General features: G+C 33.7%; 3 protein-coding genes and 1 pseudogene across 3 annotated transcripts; 3 read left to right on the top strand and 1 right to left on the bottom strand.

Moving 5' to 3' along the window:
- Positions 1-1,844: 1,844 nt before the first annotated feature.
- On the top strand, positions 1,845-4,274 carry LOC114721660 (heat shock 70 kDa protein-like). The gene has a single exon (XM_028907512.1). The coding sequence runs from the start codon at positions 2,091-2,093 to the stop codon at positions 4,056-4,058; it is 1,968 nt and encodes a 655-aa protein (XP_028763345.1). The 5' UTR covers positions 1,845-2,090; the 3' UTR covers positions 4,059-4,274.
- A 4,474-nt stretch (positions 4,275-8,748) lies between these two features.
- On the top strand, positions 8,749-10,774 carry LOC114721657 (heat shock 70 kDa protein-like). The gene has a single exon (XM_028907510.1). The coding sequence runs from the start codon at positions 8,749-8,751 to the stop codon at positions 10,714-10,716; it is 1,968 nt and encodes a 655-aa protein (XP_028763343.1). The 3' UTR covers positions 10,717-10,774.
- Positions 10,775-14,895: 4,121 nt separating this feature from the next.
- LOC114721646 (probable LRR receptor-like serine/threonine-protein kinase At2g28960) lies at positions 14,896-15,925 on the bottom strand (annotated as a pseudogene).
- Positions 15,926-16,403: 478 nt separating this feature from the next.
- Positions 16,404-16,990, top strand: LOC114721645 (heat shock 70 kDa protein-like). The gene is made up of 2 exons (XM_028907503.1): positions 16,404-16,420; positions 16,492-16,990. The coding sequence occupies exons 1-2, from the start codon at positions 16,404-16,406 to the stop codon at positions 16,988-16,990; spliced, it is 516 nt and encodes a 171-aa protein (XP_028763336.1).
- Positions 16,991-24,040: the final 7,050 nt, after the last annotated feature.

Below are 24,040 nucleotides of genomic sequence, written 5' to 3'. Positions count from 1 at the left end.
CATTATATAATTAATTAGATTTGATGGCTTACTTGTCATAATTTTTTTTTTTAATGGTGTGTTAAGAAATCATGGCTCCAAACCTCTCACCCATCTTTGCAAATATATTCTCCAAGCGGCCAAATGTTGGTGGCCGGAGCTCCAACAACAGTTGATCTTGTTTTTTCAAAAAGTTTTTCTGCCAACATTTGAAAAAAACTTATAGCAAGGGCATCAATGTCTTTCACCCCAGAAATATAAGAGGTGTAATAAAATTTCAGAATTTTTTGAAAGTAAATGGAAGTTAATTTGCTATAGTGATCACCTACTCATCACTTAAGTTTGATGGGTTAGCATTTTTTATTGGATGAAACTAATAGTGCTAAGATTAAATAATTAAAAATATACTTTATAAATTTAAGAGACTAGAAAAACTTGATGCAAATATATAAAAGCATATATATATACACACACACTTTAGCCTTTTTTTTGGGAAAAAAAAAGCTGCAGTCGTTTGAGTAGAAATTGAAAATTTGTAATTTTGACCAGTAAAATTATAAGCCTTTCAAAGATTTGCTGTGCTCCAGATTTTCTCCACGTTTAACAGTTCTGCTCCACGTGTTCACTTCTCCTCCGTTTGGTTGACTCACGGTCTTCAAAGTTTGCAAAGCCATGGGGTGACTTTTAGGCTTTAGATGTTCCTAGTTTTGAATACATGGGCTCTCTAGATCCTTCCTTCGCGCCGATCGCCATTTAGAATTTATTGGGCTCGGTCCAATATGATTTGTCGCGTTAAAACGATCCTTAAATTCGTTTGATTTCAATTTAATTCCTTTAATCCTTTAATTTAATTTATCTTCGATTTTGATTTTTTGTATTTTTTTATTCAAGTTACTTTCACTCTACTCTATCTAATACTGAAGAATTTTAGTTTTGATCTCTTAAATTTGTTTTCATATAAAATATTTGTCCTATAATTTAATAAATACTTACAATATTTTGTCTCTTGAGGAATTAAAAAGTGTAGTTTGAAACTTGAGAAATCAAAATTAAAATGAGTACAAACTTAAAGGATAAAAAATTGTGTTAAATATAAAATTAAAATTATTTTATTCATAGACAAACTTAAACCCTTACTTGGATTGAGAGAAAATTAGGGAGGAAAAAAAACTAGAGAAGAAAACATGATAAAAAATGAGTTTTTCCTTACTTGGATAGGAGAAAAAATATGGAAGGAAGAAAAAATAGGGAAGAAAATAAAGTGAATCATATACCTTATTTTCTCTCCAAATTTTCTCTTAATATATATGGAAAGATTTGGGAAGAAAAGTAAAATTTTTGTGATTGTTTTTCTTCCTATCTATATTTATTTTCCTTTATTATATTTAAAAAATTATTCACTTTTTATTTTTATCTTAAAACATTTTTATTAAATAATTTGGTTTTAAAATGTAATAATGTGAAAATATATATAAACCAAATAGCTTAATTTTAAATTATTTGATGACGCTAATGTTAGTATAATGTTTCTATTGCAATATTTAATTTGATTTAATTTTAAATATGATATATTTTGATAAGAATATTTTAATTATTTTGATAATTGCCTATTTTTTCCCTATTTTTTCTTCTCTATTATAGCAAGATAGATGATAATATTTTTTTTTTAATTTTTATTTTTCTTCCAACTTTTCTTCTCATTTAAGTAAACTATAAACGTTCATATAACTTTTTTTTTTTTCCTCCTAACTTTTCTTCTCATCGAAGAAAACTATAAACGTTCATATAACGGCTTAGGAAGAATCTGAATCAGTTGAGCGTCGGCTACCTCTCCAGAACTCTCTGGTGGGTCCTCCTTCAAGTTTTGGAACATCTACCTTCGGAGCCCTTTCTTCTACTAACCTCTCGAAATTTCCTCACTCTTCTCTTCTTCGTATATATTTTCCCCTCTGTTTCTTCTCCACTCATCAAAGTTGATCCTGAGAATCCTCAGTTTCTACTCGTTGCTACAATCCTTTGCTTCGTACCTCGTTCCTCTCCGCTTCTTCATTAATCACAAACCCCACATTTTACTATTACTTCCTCGTTTATCCGAGCTTTGTTTTCTTCCAATGGCTTCCAAGACCGAGGGAAAGGCTATTGGCATTGATCTTGGCACCACCTACAGCTGTGTGGGTGTATGGCAGAATGATCGGGTTGAGATCATAGCCAATGATCAAGGCAACAGAACCACTCCTTCTTATGTTGCTTTCACGGATACGGAACGTCTTATCGGAGATGCTGCCAAGAATCAAGTTGCTATGAATCCCCAGAACACCGTCTTTGACGCCAAGCGACTCATCGGTCGGCGATTCTCCGATCCTTCTGTTCAGAGCGATATGAAGCACTGGCCGTTCAAAGTTGTGTCAGGTCCAGGCGACAAGCCAATGATCGTTGTTCAATACAAAGGCGAGGAGAAACAGTTTGCGGCCGAAGAAATTTCTTCCATGGTTTTGACTAAAATGAAGGAAGTAGCTGAGGCTTATTTGGGTCAAACGATAAAGAACGCCGTGGTTACTGTCCCTGCATATTTCAATGATTCTCAGAGACAGGCTACGAAAGACGCAGGGGCTATTGCTGGGCTTAATGTGATGAGAATCATCAATGAGCCAACGGCTGCTGCTATCGCATATGGTTTGGACAAGAAAGGTTCGAGGTCTGGTGAACAGAATGTTCTCATTTTTGATCTTGGAGGTGGAACTTTTGATGTTTCGCTCCTCACAATTGAAGAGGGAATCTTCGAGGTGAAGGCCACTGCTGGTGATACTCATTTAGGAGGTGAAGATTTTGATAATAGGCTTGTGAATCACTTCGTCCAAGAGTTTAAGAGGAAGCACAAGAAGGATATCAGTACCAATGCAAGGTCTCTAAGAAGACTGAGGACTGCTTGTGAGAGGGCAAAGAGGACTCTGTCTTCAACGACGCAGACGACAATTGAGATCGATTCCCTCTACGAAGGTATTGATTTTTACTCTACAATTACTAGAGCTAGATTTGAGGAACTCAACATGGACTTGTTTAGAAAATGCATGGAGCCTGTGGAGAAGTGCCTAAGGGACTCTAAAATTGACAAGAGCAGAGTTCATGAGGTTGTTCTTGTTGGAGGTTCTACGAGGATTCCCAAAGTACAGCAGCTTCTGCAAGATTTCTTCAATGGTAAAGAGCTGTGTAAGAGCATAAATCCAGATGAAGCTGTGGCTTATGGTGCCGCTGTTCAAGCTGCAATTCTGACTGGTGAAGGGAATCAGAAGGTTCAAGACTTGCTTCTGCTCGATGTCACTCCTCTGAGCCTTGGCATTGAAACTGCAGGTGGTGTGATGACAGTGTTGATCCCGAGAAACACAACAATTCCCACAAAGAAGGAGCAAATTTTCTCTACATATTCTGATAATCAGCCTGGAGTTCTAATTCAGGTGTATGAAGGTGAAAGGGCAAGAACTAAGGACAACAACTTGCTCGGCAAATTTGAGCTCACAGGGATCCCTCCAGCACCAAGAGGAGTTCCTCAGATCAATGTGTGCTTTGATATCGATGCAAATGGCATACTGAATGTGTCAGCAGAGGATAAAACGGCTGGGGTGAAGAACAAGATCACAATCACTAATGACAAAGGAAGATTGAGCAAAGAAGAAATTGAGAGAATGGTGCAGGAGGCAGAGAAGTACAAAGCCGAGGATGAGGAGGTGAAGAAGAGGGTGGAAGCCAAGAACTCTCTGGAGAACTACGCCTACAACATGAGGAACACTATCAAGGATGAAAAATTTGCAGGAAAATTGGATCCAGCAGACAAGCAGAAGATTGAGAAGGCAATTGATGAAGCTATTGAGTGGCTTGACAGGAACCAACTGGCAGAGGTGGATGAACTTGAGGATAAACTGAAAGAATTAGAAGGCTTATGCAACCCAATTATAGCAAAGATGTATCAAGGTGGCGGTGGTGATGTGCCCATGGACGGTGGTGCAAGCATGCCTAACAGTGGCCACAGCAAATCATCCTCTGGTGGTTCAGGTGCAGGGCCTAAGATTGAAGAAGTGGATTAAATGTTCAAGGGAGTGCTACTCAATTGATTTTCCTCTCATAAAATCTGTCACTGGATTTTAAACTGGTAGTGTCTTGTGCTGCGCATGGGTATATTTGGGTCAGATTCTGACAAGTTATTGAAAGAATACTCAATAACTGCATCTAATGTTTCCCGTATAATTTTAGTTTTCGAATATTGTGTCATTTGAATGTTATAGTACATATTGGCAAGATGTTTTGCTTGGACTTGCATGAGGCTCATGATGTTTCTAGCTATTGGCTAATATTCGGGACATACTTGGTCAATTTTCTTACCTTGATTGGCAGACAAACCCGTAAAACAAGCAATAAGAAAAATGAATGGTACATCACATGATTTATTACTTTTTTCCCTCTTCCTTGCGGTATTAAGTAAAGTAACGACATTCAGCGGGAGAATTATAGTAAGGTCCCCAGCAAAAAAAAAAATTAAAAGATAAATCCTAAATGTTGTCATTTTCAAATCTTATTATAAGACTGTTGAGGTTATTGTTGAGATTTTTTTGATAATTATGTTTTTTTTGTAGAATTTGATTGTAATTTCTCCATGTTCAGCCTACCAGTACGATTCTGGGCTTTTCGTTATATTCTTTCTCTGTTTTTTTTTTTGGGTGTGTAATTTTATTATATTCCATTGACAAGGATAATGGATCATTTGGCTTGATGCCCTTTATTTTTCGATCTTCATTAATCTGGGTTTGAGGGTCATCAGGTTCAAACAGGATTTTTGCTTTTAGATTGGTTGGGTTTGACAATACAATTAGAGGGTGAATTTTATAACCTCAACTTCATAGACGACCTAGTTGATTAAATATTTTTAAATTATACATATTTATTGTTTTGTTTTTTCAAGCTAATTTATGAGTTGAGATAAAAATTTTCTTATATATTAAAATTACTTTTAAAAAGCTTTATAAATTATGCACGGATTCTAAGAGATATCATCTTAGGCTTCCTAATGTTCAACACTGTATGATATCAAAAGCCTCTTCAAGCGGGTTTGTTATATTACATATAAACAAGCGGATAGGGAAACTAACATCTATACTGACCCATTGAACATCAAATTTTGCTGATAAAGAGATTCTATAGCTTTAAAGGAGCCTTATGAAAGGTTTATGATATATGGTATCGGCTAAAATACAAGTCGCAGAAAGTCAATGGTATTAAATTTTTACCCCCGCAAATACCCTCACTAATAAGTATTGTGGAGACATTATCTAGGAAAAAGAATTAAGGGTAACCAAAGATGGGTTGATTGTAATTGCAGGTGATACTGAGAAGTAGTAATAATGCTTTTGCTATTTTAACGATATAAACTGCTTTTGACTAAATTTTCTTAATTGTTGTGAACTAAAGTTAGTTAAAAGCAATAAATACATGAAAAATAAAATTTTTTTAATACTCTTATTTACGGGAGAGAAGATAAAAAAAAGAGAATAAAAAATTATTATAATAAAAAAATTATGATAAAGATAGAACATGTGATGGAGAGAGATTATATTAAAATATTCTAAAACATTTATTATCTAAGAAATGATGTTTTGTGAAACAAAAAAAAAATATATTAGCTATCAAAACAAGTCTTTAATAGGGAACAAAATAGAAAATCTGCTATAAAAATTTAAGGCAACTTACAAATATTACTTATATTTAGGGATAAGGAAAGAATGATAGTTGTTACCAGATACTAAATTGGTTGAGGTGATGGTTTAAGAGTTCAGATTGGGATCAAACTAGAATCAAAACCAATCACATTAAGTAGAATTTAATTGAAATAACAAAATATAACAACATTACTAATCACTAGTAACAAAATATAAAGAAATGCAGCAATAATTTGATTGTAACATTGACAAAATAATGACATTGAGAATTTTGATCTTTTTGATTTCTCAATAACTAAAATTAATAATCAATAATAGCAAAATCATCATTAAAATTCATTCAAATATATGGTAATTGAAATATTAGGAGTTGAATGAGAAAAAATAGAATTAATAGCAAAATAATAATTCAAATCGATTCATCATCAGTTTACACTGGTTTGCACCGGTTTACACCAGTTTGATCAAGGTGATGCTGGTTCAGTTTTTGCCTGGTTCATTACTTAAATCAAATTGGACCAATGGTTACCGATTTTTTGGTTGAACCGGCTAGTTTGGTTCGGTGTTTTTTCACTGAAAAAAAAGATGAAGGAGGTACTATCTTCAGACTTCAATATTGCCTCTGGTTCAAAATGTAATTTTGTTAGAGAGATTTGATTTTCTTGTAAAATATATTTAATTTTTATCTAATCATGTAATTAGATTTTTTTTTTCCAATTTTACCTCTAACACTCTGTATCATCACTTGTGCCACCCATTCTCTTTTCTTTTTTTTATAATTATTCTCTTCATTAATAAGGGTATATTGAGGGAAAAAATATATGCATTATATATTTATTGTTCTAAACTAATTTAAACAGATTTTTGAAAATTTTAAATTGATTAAATGATATTTATGTTTTGAAATGGAGTGAGTATAAAATCTAAATAATTAATTTGTAAATATTAATAAAATTATTTTAGTTAGTTATATGTGAACTACACGCTTTATTATGTGGGTTGGAACTATCATTTGATTGGAAGCCTCCTTAATAATAATATGTGCAATCAATAAAGATACTTTGAGTGGAAAGATTATAAATTTGAGAGATGAAATTAGATATATAAATATATATAATCTGTTGGAAATTAATATAAAACATCACTTTATAGATTTTTATTAAAATATCTTATAATTTTTTTAACTGTTTATCTTTTGTATTTCACATTATTTAACTTGAAATAATAAATATAAAGAATTTGATGTAAATATTTTTTATTTAATTATATGTATTTTGGTTGGGAGTATCCAAATAAATCCAGCTGAAATATATAAATTTTAAATTGAGGTTTACACTTTTAAAATTTTTTTAATAAGACTGTGAGGCCTAATCAGAGTTTTTTTTAATATTATTAAATAACTAGAATGACCCTCTTTAATTAAAAGGAAAAATTGATTATCTTTTATGATTATTTTTTGGGATAAAACATAAAAATGATTTTACAGTATTTAAAATTTGCATATATAACTAAAACTATTAAAAACATTTTAATAAAAAATGTTAAATTAGAAATATAAGTAGCATTTAAATAAATTTTTATTTTCATTTCTGATCATCTACATTAGTTTTGTTTATTAGCAATGTTGGATTCAACTGAAAACGTAAAATATAGCAATTTAATATTAAATATTTATTATAATTAAAATATTTTAAATTCTTAAAATAAATATTTACAACCTGAAAATAAACCATATTCATTTAAATACTATTTATATTATAATTTAAAATGCTTTATTAAAATATTTTAAAGGTTTTTGTTATATGCACAAAAATTCAAACAATGAAAATTTTTCATATGTTTTTTTTTGTCTAAATATTAATAATAAGAGATGATAAATCACTTGGGAGGGAAAAAATAATACACTTTATTTGTAATTAAGCAGGTACAAACTTGTTCCTGATTAAGAATCTATTAGAAATACATGTCTGGATTTGGATTTAGATACCTCTGATGGATTTGACTAGAATTCTCTCTTTTATTAGTCAACATTATATTGATATTATTATAATATATTAAATCTCAATTATTTGAACTACGGTAAAGATGATAAGTCAAGAGGAAGCGGATCGAAAGCAAAACGAAGGCTTAAAAACGCTCCTAATGTGCTGTGGGAAACCAGCCAAATCAATCCATCCGCTGGATTGGTTTTAAACACATTTACCTCCTCTGAGTCCAAAAAAAAAAAAAAACACATTTACCTCCTCATTTTGGGAAAATTGGATATCTCTCTCCACTATGCTAGGTGCCATTTGGAATCACAGTTAAAATTATTTATAAACATATTTTACATGAGTCGAGGCAAAATTTTTTGCTTTTTTTTTTTGAATTTCGTAAATAACAATTAAAAAAATATTTATAAGTTATTCCAAATGAACTTTAGAATTATTTATAAGCATATTTTATATAAGTCGAGGCAAAACTCCTCGTTTATTCTTATTTTGTCATAAATAATACTACCTTCGATTCTTAATATGAGATCTTGTTTGACTTTTATTTTGGTCCTAAGTATAAGACTGCAATTTACTGTCTCTCATATTTATATTTTTTTCCAAAGTAGTCCTTATAATAATAGTAATTTTAACCAATACATTTGATTAGTAAGGATATTTTAGGAAAGACAACATATATTTATATTATGATTATTAATTAGATCAACAAATAAAATTGAATATGGAAAAAAAATACGAAAACGGAGCGCGGAGGGGACACAAGTAAACTTGTTGGTCGGTAGCCGTTTCTCTCCAGAACAATCTAGTTGGACCTAATTCCAGTTTTAAAGATCTTCTCTTCAAAGCCGTCGCTTCTACTAGTCTCTCGAATTTTCTTCCCCGTTTTCTTTCCTCCTATATATTTTCTTCCCTCCGCTTCCCCTGTGCCAATCACAACTGATTCCAAGAAGTCGGTGTCTATCCCCAATCACAAGCATCTTACATACCGTCAACTTCAATCCTTGTTTTTTCTTCTCTTCTCATAATCTCCAACTTCTATCGTCCTTTGGTCCGAACCCAGCTTTCTTGCATCAATGGTGGCCAAGCCAGAAGGAAAGGCCGTTGGCATTGACCTCGGCACCACCTACAGTTGCGTGGGTGTTTGGCAGAACGACCGTGTTGAGATCATAGCTAATGATCAAGGTAACAGGACCACTCCTTCTTATGTTGCTTTTACTGATACAGAGCGTCTCATTGGGGACGCTGCCAAGAACCAAGTCGCCATGAACCCACAGAACACTGTTTTCGACGCCAAGCGACTCATCGGCCGACGATTCTCCGACCCTTCCGTTCAAAGCGATATGAAGCACTGGCCGTTTAAGGTTGTCTCTGGTCCCGCTGATAAGCCTATGATCGTGGTTCAATACAAAGGAGAGGAGAAACAGTTTGCCGCTGAAGAGATTTCTTCAATGGTGTTGACGAAAATGAAAGAAGTCGCAGAGGCATATTTGGGTCAAACGGTGAAAAACGCTGTGGTTACCGTTCCTGCATATTTCAATGATTCTCAGAGACAGGCTACGAAGGACGCCGGTGCTATTGCAGGGCTTAATGTGATGAGAATCATCAATGAGCCTACCGCGGCAGCCATTGCTTATGGTTTGGACAAAAAGGCTTCAAGGTCTGGAGAACAAAACGTCCTTATCTTTGACCTTGGAGGTGGAACTTTTGATGTTTCATTGCTCACAATTGAAGAGGGAATCTTCGAGGTGAAGGCTACTGCTGGTGATACTCACTTAGGAGGTGAAGACTTTGATAATAGGCTCGTGAATCACTTCGTGCAGGAGTTCAAGAGGAAGCACAAGAAAGATATCAGCACCAATGCAAGAGCTCTAAGAAGACTGAGGACTGCTTGTGAGAGGGCAAAGAGGACTCTGTCTTCAACGGCTCAGACGACAATTGAGATTGATTCCCTCTACGAAGGTATTGATTTCTACTCTACAATTACCAGAGCGAGGTTTGAAGAATTGAACATGGACTTGTTTAGAAAATGCATGGAGCCTGTGGAGAAATGTCTCAGGGACTCTAAAATTGACAAGAGCAGAGTTCATGAGGTTGTTCTCGTTGGTGGATCTACAAGGATTCCAAAAGTGCAGCAGCTTCTGCAGGATTTCTTCAATGGAAAAGAGCTATGCAAGGGTATAAACCCTGATGAAGCTGTGGCTTATGGAGCTGCCGTGCAAGCTGCGATTCTGACTGGTGAAGGGAACGAGAAGGTTCAAGACTTGCTTCTGCTTGATGTCACTCCTCTGAGCCTTGGCATTGAAACTGCAGGGGGTGTGATGACGGTGTTGATCCCGAGAAACACAACAATTCCCACAAAGAAGGAGCAAATTTTCTCTACGTACTCTGACAATCAGCCGGGAGTGCTAATTCAGGTGTATGAGGGAGAGAGGGCAAGAACTAAGGACAACAACTTGCTTGGAAAATTTGAGCTGACAGGGATCCCTCCAGCCCCAAGAGGAGTTCCTCAAATCAATGTGTGTTTTGACATTGATGCAAATGGCATATTGAATGTGTCAGCAGAGGATAAAACGGCAGGAGTGAAGAACAAGATTACTATCACCAACGACAAAGGAAGACTGAGCAAAGAAGAAATTGAGAGAATGGTACAGGAGGCTGAGAAGTATAAGGCACAGGATGAGGAAGTGAAGAAGAAGGTGGAGGCTAAGAACTCCCTGGAGAACTACGCCTACAACATGAGGAACACTATCAAGGATGAGAAATTTGCAGGGAAGTTGGATCCAGCAGATAAGAAAAAGATTGAGAAGGCAATTGATGAAGCTATTGAGTGGCTTGACGGGAACCAATTAGCCGAGGTGGATGAATTTGAGGACAAATTGAAAGAATTGGAAGGGTTGTGCAACCCAATAATAGCTAAGATTTATCAGGGTTCTGGTGGCGATGTGCCCATGGACGGTGGTGCAAGCATGCCTAACGGTGGCTACAGCAAATCATCCTCTGGTGGTGCTGGAGCTGGGCCAAAGATTGAAGAAGTTGATTGAGTTTTCAGCAAGGCTGTCTTGGTGTTCTCTGTCTTGCTAAACTGAGTTTGTGATGTAAGCTTGTGTCCTGTGCTGTGTATTCAGAATGGTCCTGAAAAAAGTTATGTCAGTTGTACACTTTGTATTTTGAGTTTTTAAATGAAAAATTTAATATTTCATCTCCGCCTCCAATTTTCCTCAGAGAAGCAGTTATTATCTGTAGTAGATGACACATTTGTTATGGTATATTGCCTCATTTCCTTAGTAATAAGGTTCAATGCCTCTGTTCAATATCCTACCTTCAAATTTGCTGCTGGGTACCAAATTGCACAGGGTGTGTTTTAGGATCCTCCTGCTCACTAACCGCCTCGCTGTGAGAGAACAGAAAGGAGAATTCTTATTTTACTGTGTCCACGGTTTCATGTAAGCACAGTATGGCTAGCAAGCTTAGGAATTTGTATTTGACTGTTCATTTTTGTTTCGTTTCTGCAACTGTGAGTAACAAGCCAGCGTGAGGGCACGAAATTGTGGACTTTATCATACTTGTTCCCTTCATAACACCTGAAGATTTTGATTGATGTAAAAAAGAAGGCCGTCCTGTCTGGTAATTCTGTTCTTTTGGTGTGAGCTACTGTGTCAAGTACAGAAAGGTCATGATAGAATATCAGATTTAAACTTTGTATTGTTAGTGGAATGAGCAATTTAGGTATTTCATCTCCAATTAAAAAAAGAAAAAATTCAGACTATGTAGCAGTTCATGAGCTGGTATTCTGTTTCAAGACTTGGAAAATCTCGTTGCTATAGGTATTTTCTTTGTTAATAACTGAATATTATAAACAAACCATGTCAATCGTGCTCACATTGCGCTGCAGAATCATTAGACAATGGTCATTGTATTTCTGTAATTTTAATTAAATTTCCAATAATATCAATTTCCAATCCAAGGCTCGGGGTGTGAAAGAAAACGAAAAAGAAGAAAATGAGTTTAAGAACAGGGTCTACTGGGGAATTGGGATCATTTACTCCCCAGTTTGCCGGCTCAACTACTTTTTAGGTGAAACCAAATTTGCTTCCGGGATATGCTCTACGATTTGCAGGGGGAATAGCTACCGAACCTTTATGTTGGACTTTCAAGTTTAATACAAATTTTCTTTAATGTTTTAGGAACTTTATCATCTATATGATTTTGCAGAAAATGAGCACTGTGAGTTTCCTCTCGCATGTTTGGATTAGCTTATGATTTGGTGGTCTTGTGGGAGTCTATGCCCATGGTCCACCTTTGGGCTTTGAATTTTTATTTACCAAACCCTTTGGGGTTTGAGTTTGAATCTTGATAGCGCCTGAGCCCTTATGTGGGTTTATGTTTTGGCTGCTGATGCCTGAAAACTATCCAACTATTCATATTACTTGTTCAGTTTCAACTATTTCAGCATAGTTTTCCTTTAATGGAAAATTAGGATAAATCCCTTGTTATAAAATTAATTGACAAATGATTCATAGGATATTCCAATATCAGATTACACAAGAAAAGACAAGTTGCACATATTAGAAGTTAAGTTGTAAAAAAAAAAAAAAAAAGAGAACATCATAGCTAATTTAATTTGCATCTAGAAAAAATAGATTGCACATAAAGGAAAATTGCATCAAGTAAAGACGGATTGCATATAAGAGGAGTTAAGTTGCATTTAAAGGAGTCTAAGTTGCATTGCATAGTCTTTATGAATTATTTGCCAAACAATTTCTCCCAATTACCTGAGAGGGAACCATAACTTCTCGGATTCTGGGTTTTTATTGCCCTGTTTTTTTTTTTTTTTGGCTTTTTTAAAAACAGAGAATGAAATGATGATGAGAGAAACAGCTTCTATATCCAAAAGGATAGAACATAGTTATACCTCTGCCGCCATCGCTTCCGACGATGTTCAATGATGAAAGTTGCGATTGCAAGGAATTGAATCCGACCTCTTTGGGTCTGAAGTCTGAAGGCGGGGGCTGAGGATATGAGGAAGAAGCAAAGGGGGGAGGAGGAGGAGAAAGGGGAGCTTCAAGTGCTCATACATCATAGTCTGTCCTTGACTCTTCAAAACAAAGTTCATCATTCTGCCAAAATGATCACAGAATCCTCACCAATTGTAAAATCCTAGCTATTTTTCACTAGACTCAAATTTTTTTCCTGGGTTTCATTCATAATTTTTTTTAATAAAAGCTAAGGTTATCGACAATGTCTTTCTTACAAATTGGACTTACTATTATTGGTTTACTTATAATTTATAATTGTGTCAATGATAAATTATTTGGGAGAAATTATTGAGTTCCTTAAAATGGGCCTGGCTTACAGATTTAGCCCAATCATATAATTTGTGAAGGGCTAGTGGGCGGCATATGGGGGCTTTTGCTTTAAGGGCAAATTAAGGGGAAAAAAAAAATTCTCTTTTTATGAGAACGATATTATCAGATTAATTTATTTCTTCAATTTATTAAAAAATTTATTTACTACCTACCGTACTAAATATAAGATTTAATTTTTAATATAATTTATATTATAATCTAGATCTTATATTTGGAACTAGAAGTAGTATATTATAATAAAATAAAGTTGATTATTAATATTCAATTTCTTTATATTTTTTTTCCAATTGTATAGGATTGTGTTTGTGTGCATAAATTTAGTCAATTGCTGATAATTATGAAAACAATATAGTTTTACTTAAAATTAGTTATGTATATTATTATATGACCTGTACATTACAAGTTTACAACAACTAAGTAATTTGTTGAAATTAGCTAGTCCATGACTTTTTTGCAGGGCTTAAGTGCTTAATAATCCTACCATTGATAATATTTTGAAAAATATTGAAAACTTCAAGAAACTATAGCCTCACTGATGAGACGCTGTGCGCGGTTCATTCCCTGGCTTAGGTTATATCATATGTAAAACAGAACAAAAGAAAATAGAATTCGAGCACTTTAGTAAAACAGTTTTCTCACTCGAGTGATGAAGTCTCTCATTACTAAGTACCTTAATAAAATTTTTCAATGAATTAGCTGAATCAAAATGAAGATGTCAACATAGTAGAAATGAATGAAATTGTATTATCCTAAGTGCATGTGTCATTATAACAAATAATATATAAATAAAAAAAAGCCAATAAATTACAATTTTGTATATTTTTTTATCCTATTAATTTATGGTTTTTAACCCATGTTGTGTATTTGAAAGAGGTTGACCTCTTTGCTTCTCTCATGTTACAATCCTCTTCCCACTGAGCTTCCTTTCTCTTCAGTCCACAGAAACAAAATGTAGGACTGGTACTAACAGTTCATCACAAAAGAAAGGACTCATTGAGCCGAGATCACTAACTAATACTAACAATTGAGTTTAATTGACAATTATTTGATTTTATCAATTAATTTTAAGTTTTTAATTTTTTAATTTAATGCATAAATTCTCTTTTTGGAGCTAATTTCGAAACCATCGATGGGGAGATTATTTTGACTGAATAGTTTGGGGAATCTTAAGGTTCAGGTCAAGAATTGATTTTGGAATACCTTTTTTCGGTAAGGTGATTTTGGAAACTTTTGTTATTTATATATTGCATTTTAGGAGTTGAGAGAATATATGCACTAACTCTAAAAACCAATTAATTGGTGAAACTAAATGGCATGCAAAATGACTATGAATTGGCCAAATGACAGAGCATCGAATGTTTGAAAATTCGGATCTAAATAATTAACAAGCTATGTTAATGTCATAAACTTAATCCTACAATAGTTTCATTTATGAAAATCAACTCCCCCCCCCCCAAAAAAAATCCTTGATGACATTCCCGTGTCATCTCCGTGGGAGGGAACCATCAAAATTGGGAAAACCATGTTTGACTTTTGACACTCGGATATGTTTATGTTTATTTGTAAGTCGAACCATTCTCAAAACTTGAGGCTTCGGTTTGCGAGCCAATATCCTTGTTAAACGTTTGAGTAATAGTAAGTATGATCAAGTCAAATTGCTTTCCAATCCAACAAATTAAAACATAACTTCTACAAAACGTACAAGTTCAAAAAAACAAAAAACTTCTTTATATGATACATATAACTATATCCATTTTCACACGCAAACCAAAATAAAAAGAACAAATAAGAACTTGAAATATGCGTGGGTGTGTGTGTGTGTATCTTTTCACACCATATGCTGTTGCATTGCAATTACCTAGCTGAGACGGTAGTGAGCTGGCCAAAATGATTGATTGGATGGCTTTGTAAACCATTTGAATTGGCATGATCTCTTTCCATAGCTAAACATTTTTTTAGTTCATGCAACACATAGCTAATATCTGGCCTTTGGATGGACGGTAGTGCAATGCATGACATTGCTGTCTCAACAGCTTTCCATTCAGAATCAACATTAAATTCACCTTTCAGTCTAGCTTGCATCAACAATGCTTTGGATAGCCCCGCATTCAATATTAGGACGGATCCAATCAACTATAAAACAAATACTCTCCAATTCTCTTCTTATTGGAGGATGGCCTGTGATTAGTTGAAGAAGAATCATCCCAAAACTGTAGATGTCACTTTTTTTATTTAGATTTCCAGATCTTTTAAATCTGTAATGCCAATAATCAGTTAGCCTATAATAGTTCTCTTTTGGTTTTTGTTAAAGGATTAATATGCTTATGTTTATTCCTAAATTTTGCAGCATTGAGTCTATTAAAATGAGTTTCGAGGAAAAACAATGGCTTATTATCTTCTAACAATCACTAACAAATAATTCTTCATCGATCAAATGCAAGGACTTACTCAGGATCAATGAAGCCAGGTGTACCAGCAGGTCGAGTTGATAGATGAGTATCTCCTTCACTTATAAATGCCTTAGATAGTCCAAAATCAGGAATCTTGGCAACCATGAATTTATTTAATAAGATATTGGACGGTTTTAACTCTCTATGAATTATGGGAGTCTTACAGCCACTGTGAAGATATTCCACACCTGCAATTTCATCAAATTATCTAAGGCAAGGTAAAGTGTGATTTTTAAGGAGCGATACTGTAACTAATTCTCTAACCTTTTGCTGCATCTATAGCAATTTGAAGTCTCTCATTCCACTTTAAAACATTTGAGTTTTTCTCTGCAGAAATGTCGGTCAGATCAGAGTGCTTCAGGAACCAAAACATACATATGATGATGTATTGCAGCATTTCAATGAAGTCGATCTCAAATAAGAAGTTAAGAGAATTTGATCAGAAAAGCTAAGTTTCAAGGTTTGATCACGCCAAGAATTGTTCCAAAGACCGAGAATTTGATCAGACTTCTATCTGGTCTTGAAAATATTCAAGACAAACCTGACAATAGTCCGCTGAGGTCTCCAAGACCCATATATTCATAGATCAATGCTTTGACGTCGTTTTCATCACCAAAATCAATAAGTGAAACCAGGTTTCTATGATAAATGACTGTTAAGAGTTGAGCCTGCAAGTTAAAAGTTAGCTCTATCATTATTAACAAGAACATCATTCTACCAACTAACATGTTTATATTCAATATCCAGTGATTAAACAAAAATTGAAACTATTTGAGTTTTTATTTTTCTAACCTCTGATTGAAATTCTTGGTACCCTTGCCTTAAAGATTGAGAAAGTAACTTCACAGCAACCTGGGTACCATCTTTTAAATTGTCCAGGTAATCCCAATACGAATTTCGAAATTGTTTGTGATGCAGAGAACCTCTGAGTAAGAAAAAGCTTGATTTTTTCCTTTTAGAACGTCCATCTTCCGAGATTCATCAGTAGACAAAACTGCAGTGTTAAATCAAATGCCTTCATAATTCATAAATCAAATGCTTTCATCGAGCTCACAGGGATCCCTCCAGCACCAAGAGGAGTTCCTCAAATCAATGTGTGTTTTGACAGCGATGCAAATGGCATATTGAATGTCTCAGCAGAGGATAAAACGGCTGGAGTGAAGAACAATATCACAATCACTAATGACAAAGGAAGACTGAGCAAAGAAGAAATTGAGAGGATAGTGCAGGAGGCAGAGAAGTACAAGGGGCAGGATGAGGAAGTTAAGAAGAAGGTAGAGGCCAAGAACTACCTGGAGAACTACGCCTACAACATGAGGAACACTATCAAGGATGAGAAATTCGCAGGGAAATTGGATCCAGCAGATAAGCAGAAGATTGAGAAGGCAATCGATGAAAATATTGACTGGCTTGCCGGGAACCAATCAGCAGAGGTGGATGAATTCGAGGACAAATTGCAACAATTGGAAGGTTTGTGCAACCTCATTATAGCTAATTAATATTCCTTAGATCATAAATATAAAACCCTTTTTATAATATAAATTACACTACAAAAGGAGTCTTATATTTAGAACCAAAGAAGTATATGTCAAGGTGCTGGTGGCGATGTGCCCACACGGACAGTGGCTCAAGCATGCCTACAGGTGGCTACAGCAAGTCATCCTTTGGTGGAGCCAGTGCAGGGCCCAAGATTGAAGAGAAGTTGATTAAGTTTGCGAGGAGGCTGTCCTGTTGTTTTCTATCTTGGAAATATGTTTATGTTCTAAGCTTTTAATTCCGTCTGTTCTGTCCTGTGTGGTCGGAATGGTAAAAAAAAAAAAAAAAAAAAACTAAGTATGAGTTCTAGACTTCGTATTTAGAGTTTGTCAACGGAAAAAAAATTGAACATTTCATCTCTACTTTTCATTTTATTTCCTGAGAAGCAGTTATTCTTTAATCCTAATAAGGTAGCAGTGCATGCATACTTGCTCATATTCTTATTTTGCGTATAGAGATGAGTTAGCGGGTTTGTGCTGAGTGCCTGAAAGGTTTGTATGGGATGAATCTTTGAAGTCAGACCGTCTTGTTTCAGTAACTTTCTGCATTATCATTTGAACAGGTGGATTAATGTACAAGGCAAGGTTGTCCTATAGCATGTCTGGTAAATCTGTACTTTGAGTTTAATGTCTGGTGGTGTCAAATACAGAAAGGTAATGAAAGAAATATCAGATTTAAATTTGGTATTGGTAGGGGAATGGGCAATTTAAAACTTGGTATTGTTAGTGGAATGAGCAATTTAAGTATTTCTTCTACATTTTGAAGCAGTTATGTTGTATACCTGTTCGTGGGCTGGTATCATCAATCATCATCATTAAGAGTCTACCAATTTGTGTAGGAGTTGATTAAATGATTGTTTATTATCATATCTTATATATGTATTGATTTTTACCAGTTCATTGATTAAATGATTGTTTATTATCTTTGTTTATGTTGTTACATTGTATTTCTGTTAGTGGTTTTATTCTTTCATATTGAAGACTTTGTTGGGTTGGTCAATGCATATATTAATTTGGTTTTAATAATTGATAACCTCCTATCATTATTATATTATTTGTGATTTATTTCCAAGCCGTTGGTGGATTTATATATCCGTTGGAGGCTTTATTGTTATAGTTATCAAATATATCAAATTGGTTTAAGCATTTTTAACCTCCTTATAATTCCTCAGCGTTATCTTTTCAAGACTAAAATTATTAAGTTCGCCGGATATGGTTGCAAGTGTATTGGCGGTTGACAGATTGTTATACTAGAAATTTATTATCATTGTTCATTACGTTGTGACATTATTTTTAGTATATATTTTATACAAGGATGGACCATTTTATAGATGTGATCATATTTATGTAATTACTTTAAGGTTCTGTTTTGAAAACAAACTGTGTGGATTTTAAATTTTGAGATATGATTCTGGTCATGATGATTTTTGGGGTATCACCATATAGTTGGTGGAAGAGTCTAATATACTTAGAATTATTATCGAAGAGATATGAAAATAATTTTTCTATATAATGAGATATTTGAAAGTATGGGGGTGCTTAAATCGTAATGTGACTAACAAAAACAATATTGATTACAAAATTGTGTTAGATTAATTTTATAAGTCACAATATATATGTTGTGTTTGGGGGGAAAAAACAGAGGCTTTGATATTCGCACAATTGCCTTGAGGCCAAGTGTTGTGAATCATTTTATTTTGTGTTTGAAAAATTAAATAATTTATCTAGTGTAGAGGTAAATGTGCTTTAATAATATCATATTTGTCAATAAATATTTATCTTGATATAAATATGCATGAGTATTCATAGCCATTATGAATATTGAATTTTAATGTTGATATGTAATATTATATTTTAAGCTTCAAAATTTAATTGGAAGTATAGGTGAAACAAATGTGTTTTTTGAGTGTTGAGATCATAAAGGTAGTGTCAAAATCTCTCAACTTGATAAGTGTTTTTAGAGTTTGGTTCTCAAGAACCAATATGTAAATATGTCTATGATACTTTATTTGAGATAGTTGTACAGTTCAATCTGTATGTACACAAATTTTTGAAAATTTGTTGTATTAAATTAATTAATCCCTGTGATATAACCTTTGTTGCAAGGTTTGGCATATATCTAATTATGGAATCCTATGATGGAAATGAAATGTTCGGGGGTACCATAAATATTGGTATTATGTGCGATGGAAAGTAGACTTGGTGGATCTGTTAATAAAACTCTTGAGAAAGAAACAGATTATAGAAACATCAAGGGGAATGAGACTTAAGCCAACATGAAATTAACGATGGAAACCCAACCTTTGTGATTGGAGATCCCATGAAAAAAGTTCAAATGGCAAAAACAAGTTGTTTATTATTTCTACTAGCACTATTGTAAATTCATAATCCCTTCCTATGATATGAGAAAGTGCGAGAATATATTTTTTGGCGAGGATGAGCAAATTCATAATCCTACAGGATATTATGCTCATTGCAGGTATGTTTAATGAAATCGCCTCTACAAATGTGGAGTGGGGCCGCTCCTGTGAGATCGTGGTGAAATCTCTAGAGCATTCGTTAAGAACCGGGCATGGTCATGGCCATTATAACACATAAAATCGCCATTAATAGTAGAAATTGTGGGGATAATTTGACACTTAATGCCTCTAGTACACACTCAAGAGTTGTTGGTTTATAGAAGCAGGCTTCACTGACATCTCTGTGTACTATGTTTTATTGGTCTAGGTTTGGTTCATAGTCTGAAAGACACTAGATTCGAAATGGTTATATTTCTGTATGTAACTCAGATGATAATGATCCACATGTGGGGGATTGTTGGAGTTTTAGTGTGAGTGTGTTAAAAGAAATCTTATGTTAATCAAGATTGAGAAAACCTTAGTGTTTACTATGATATGAGCTTAAGCTAATAAAATGGCTAAGAAAAGTAGTTTTTAGAACCGACCTTAAAGATAATCAGTGTTGTCAAACTCGTGAGTCAACTCACCGAGTTTATTGAGTTCATGTTTTCAGCTAAAAAAATTGAGTCAACTCGGTCAAATTCATTAAACTCGCTGTTTTAAAACCGAGTTAAGTGAGTCAGGTAGATCTGGTTAATAAAAGACTAAAACAATAAAATACAAGCTAAAAAAAAATTATATCATGCTTTTAAAAAACAAACAAAACTTGCCCTATTTTAAGCTTGTAATCTTGTGCAGCTGCCGCCGCTATCTTCTTTTCTCAATTTCACACCTTTACGCCCTTGCTTGCTGCCACTATTTTCTGGTTTCATCTTGTGTCGAAGCAGGAGGAAGACGAAGAAGAAAAAGGAGAAGAGAGTGAAAAGCCCGTGAAAAGTAAGTTTTGGTTTTTGAAATATAATAGACGTGTGTAGGAGTGTAGGCCTATAGGATACAGCTGTGATGTGCATTTTTAAAAAGTGAAAGGCTGACCAAAAAAAAAAAAACATAGTTTCTGACATTTTTTTATTATTATTTTTTAATAGGTTTTTGTGTGAAAGTGGTGTGAATTGTACCGTGGAATGCAAAGCAACCTACTGTATATTGACTCTGTTGGGTGAGTATTTTGTCTTTTTCTCTAGCTTTTCATGATTTTTTCGTTTTATGTGTCTTAGAGAACAAAGTGGTCTTTGTTAAAATATGAGGAGGAGTTGAATGGGTTAATTTTCAATATTGTTTCATTATTCATTCTAATAGTATTTTATCATTCTTTTTAATTATTGCATTTAACATTTAACAAAGATAAGCTCATATCAAATAAACAAATTCGGTTTCACTTTACTAGCTATTTACTTTGTATAAAAGATTTTACTTATCTGATCTCTAGTTTATTTTTCAATCTTATAATTTATTTTGACTAATTATAAAGTAGGTAATATTAAATTGAAGATGTCTTCAAGTGTAAGAGAAAATACTAGGAAAAAGGTTATTGCTGGAAGAAAAAACTATCCAGGTAGTAGATCTGATATAGGATGGAAACATGGGATGTATGTTGATGGGAATAGCAAAAAAGTAAAGTGTAACTATTGTGAAAAAATTGTCAATGGAGGTATTTATAGATTCAAACATCATCTGGCATGCACTAAAATAGATGTCAAAGCTTGTATTAATGTTCCTGAAGAAGTAAAAACTACAATACTACAACATATTTGTGAAGCCAAAAGTGCCTCAGCTAAAAGGAAAAGACAATGGATTGATGTCAGTGAAGAAGAAGATCAAGGCACTAAAACACAAGTTGAATCTCAAAAGTCAGAGAAAGTGCTCATGAATTTCTTGAGAAATTCAGAAAATAATAGCAAAGGGGCAAGCAACTCCCAATGAACCATTAATCAGATGTTTAAGAAAGACATGAGGGAAGAAGCTTGTCAACAAGTAGCTCAATTTTTGTATACAAGTGCCATTCCTTTTAATTGTATAAAAAATCCTGAGTTTATAAAGATGTGTGAAGTCATAGGAAGATTTGGTCAAGGATTTAGGCCTCCTTCTTATCATAAGATTAGGGAGAAATACTTAAACCTAGAAGTAAAAAATACACAGACCATGCTTGATCACTTTAAGAGTGAATGGATAATACTAGGTTGTTCTACAATGTCTGATGGTTGAACTGATAGAAAAAGGCGTTCAATTTACAACTTTTTTAGTGAATAGTCCTAAAGGGACAGTATTTTTGCATTCATTAGATACTTCTGAAATTTCTAAGACTGCTGACAAAGTATTTGAGATGCTTGATGAAGTTGTGGATAAAGTGGGAGAGCAAAATGTGGTTCAAATAGTAACTGACAATGCTGCAAATTATAAAGCAGCTAGGTAAAAGTTGATGGAAAAAAGAAAACATTTGTATTGGACTCCATGTGCAACCCATTGTATTGACTTAATGTTGGACGACTTTGAAAAAAAGATTGTGTTGTACAAAGAAACCATTAGTAAGGGTAGAAGAATCACTACATACATTTATACAAGATTAATGCTTATTAACCTTTTGAGAAAATGCACAAATGTAAGGGACTTAGTCAGGCCTGCTGCACCTCAATTTGCCACTACATATCTGACTTTATCATGTCTTAATGAGCATAGAGTACCACTGATAAATTTGTTTAATTCTCAAGAGTGGAAGAATAGCAAATATTTATCCACTTGAGATGGAAAGGAAGTAACAGGAAATGCTATTGACAATAATTTGTGGAAAAATGTTGTAACATGTCTGAAAGCTGCTGCTCCTCTTGTTAAAGTTCTTCGCTTAGTAGATTCAGAAGAGAAGCCAGCTATGGGATTCATATATGAGGCAATAGAAAGTGCAAAGGAAAAGATCAAACAAAATTTTAGCAATGTTAAAAAGAAGTAAGTATTAAATTAAATTGTGCTTAATTTTATTAATGTAATTTTTATGTTTTTTTATATCTTGATTACTTCTGCAGTTTTTGTTGAATGACTCTTTTTATTTATTAATCGTCATAGTTATGAGCTTATATGGAATATAATTGATGAGAGGTGGAAAGCTCAACTACACAGGCCTTTGCATGCAGCAGCATACTATCTTAATCCTCATTTCCATTATGACGCTGATTTTAAACCAAATTATATGATCAAACAAGAATTATATGATTGCTTCTCAAGAGTGGTAGAGGATAAAGATGAGCTTAACAAAATTGAGTATCAATTGCCCGACTTTAATCATAAGAAAGGTATGTTTGGGCGTGAAACTGCATAAGCATTAAGAAAAAAATTGGTGCCAGTAGAATGGTGGGATTCTTATGGAGATGAATGCCTAGAACTTAAAAGAATTGCAATTCGCATTCTTAGCTTATGTTGCAGCTCTTCTGGTTGTGAATGTAATTGGAGTGCTTTTGAGATGGTAAGATATACATATTTTTTTTGTAAAATTTTCAACATAATTTTGCTTGAAGGTTTGCATAATAATAAGTATTTTTCTTTTTTGTTTAGATTCATACCAAAAGAAGAAACCGATTGCATCAAAAGAAGATGAAGGACTTGGCATTTGTCATGTGCAATTTGAAGCTAACAAGGAAGCAAAATAACAGAGCTTCTAATTATGACTTTGATGTCATTTATTCTGATGATGAATAGATTACTAAAGGAAGAATAGACGAAGAGGGTGTGGAGGAAGAAGATGATGAGGTTCCTCAATATCATGAGATTAATGAGAACATTGTTAATCCAATATTTGATGTTGACCTGAATGTTGATTTGAACGTTGATAACATTAAGGAAAATTATAATGATAATGATGATGATGATATGGGGCAAGCAAATGGAGATTACAATGGTGAGGGTGAAGAATTTGAAGACAACAAAGATGATAGCAGTCCAACATTTGATGACCTTTGTAGAATTTATAATTATTGTTTTTGAATTTGATTTTATTGAGTGACTTCATATTAATATAATTTTGTATATATTTCTATGTTGGGTATGATTAACTATGAATGCTAATGGATTTAATTTCAATGATATAGATTTAAAATACAGGTAGACTAAATTGTTATATATTTTTGCACTTGAATTATTTAGTTATATGTCTTTAGTAAACTCTTATAAGTTTACCATTCCGAGTTTATATTCCTCTCACGAGTTTACTTAAACTCATAAGTTTGACAATCTTGGTTGTGACAGAGCTTCAATTTGATTTCATTATTGTGATGTTGTTATTGAGATTTCACGATGTCTCATTTACATGATGAAACTTGTAAGCTTTGCTAGAAGGAAAATATCTAAGGAAAATCTTCATTATGGTGCTGCATCTATAGAAAGATTCGAGATATTTTATGCATTACTCTAGACCTAAGGAATACGAGATTTCTCATATTTCAAGGGATTACCCCTTAACTACTGGGATCCGACATTCTTAATCCAACAAAACATAGCTTCTAAGGAGCAAGTTCACAAAATTCCTTTATATATTACACCAAAGAATATCCTATTTCTGTTTCATATGCAAAGCCAAAAAAGAAAAACAAATAGGATAGCGACTCTCAGGGTGTGTTTGGTATAAGGGATT

This window comes from Neltuma alba, unplaced genomic scaffold (genome assembly GCF_004799145.2).
Source record: "Neltuma alba isolate B1F8T4 unplaced genomic scaffold, ASM479914v2 tig00012051_pilon, whole genome shotgun sequence".
In the NCBI taxonomy this organism is placed as follows: Eukaryota; Viridiplantae; Streptophyta; class Magnoliopsida; order Fabales; family Fabaceae; genus Neltuma; species Neltuma alba.
This window is presented reverse-complemented; position numbering and strand designations above follow the sequence as displayed.

Bases quoted from the DNA above. Each gene is read 5' to 3' on its own strand.
- LOC114721657 (XM_028907510.1), top strand. From the start codon at position 8,749: ATGGTGGCCAAGCCAGAAGGAAAGGCCGTTGGCATTGACCTCGGCACC.
- LOC114721660 (XM_028907512.1), top strand. From the start codon at position 2,091: ATGGCTTCCAAGACCGAGGGAAAGGCTATTGGCATTGATCTTGGCACC.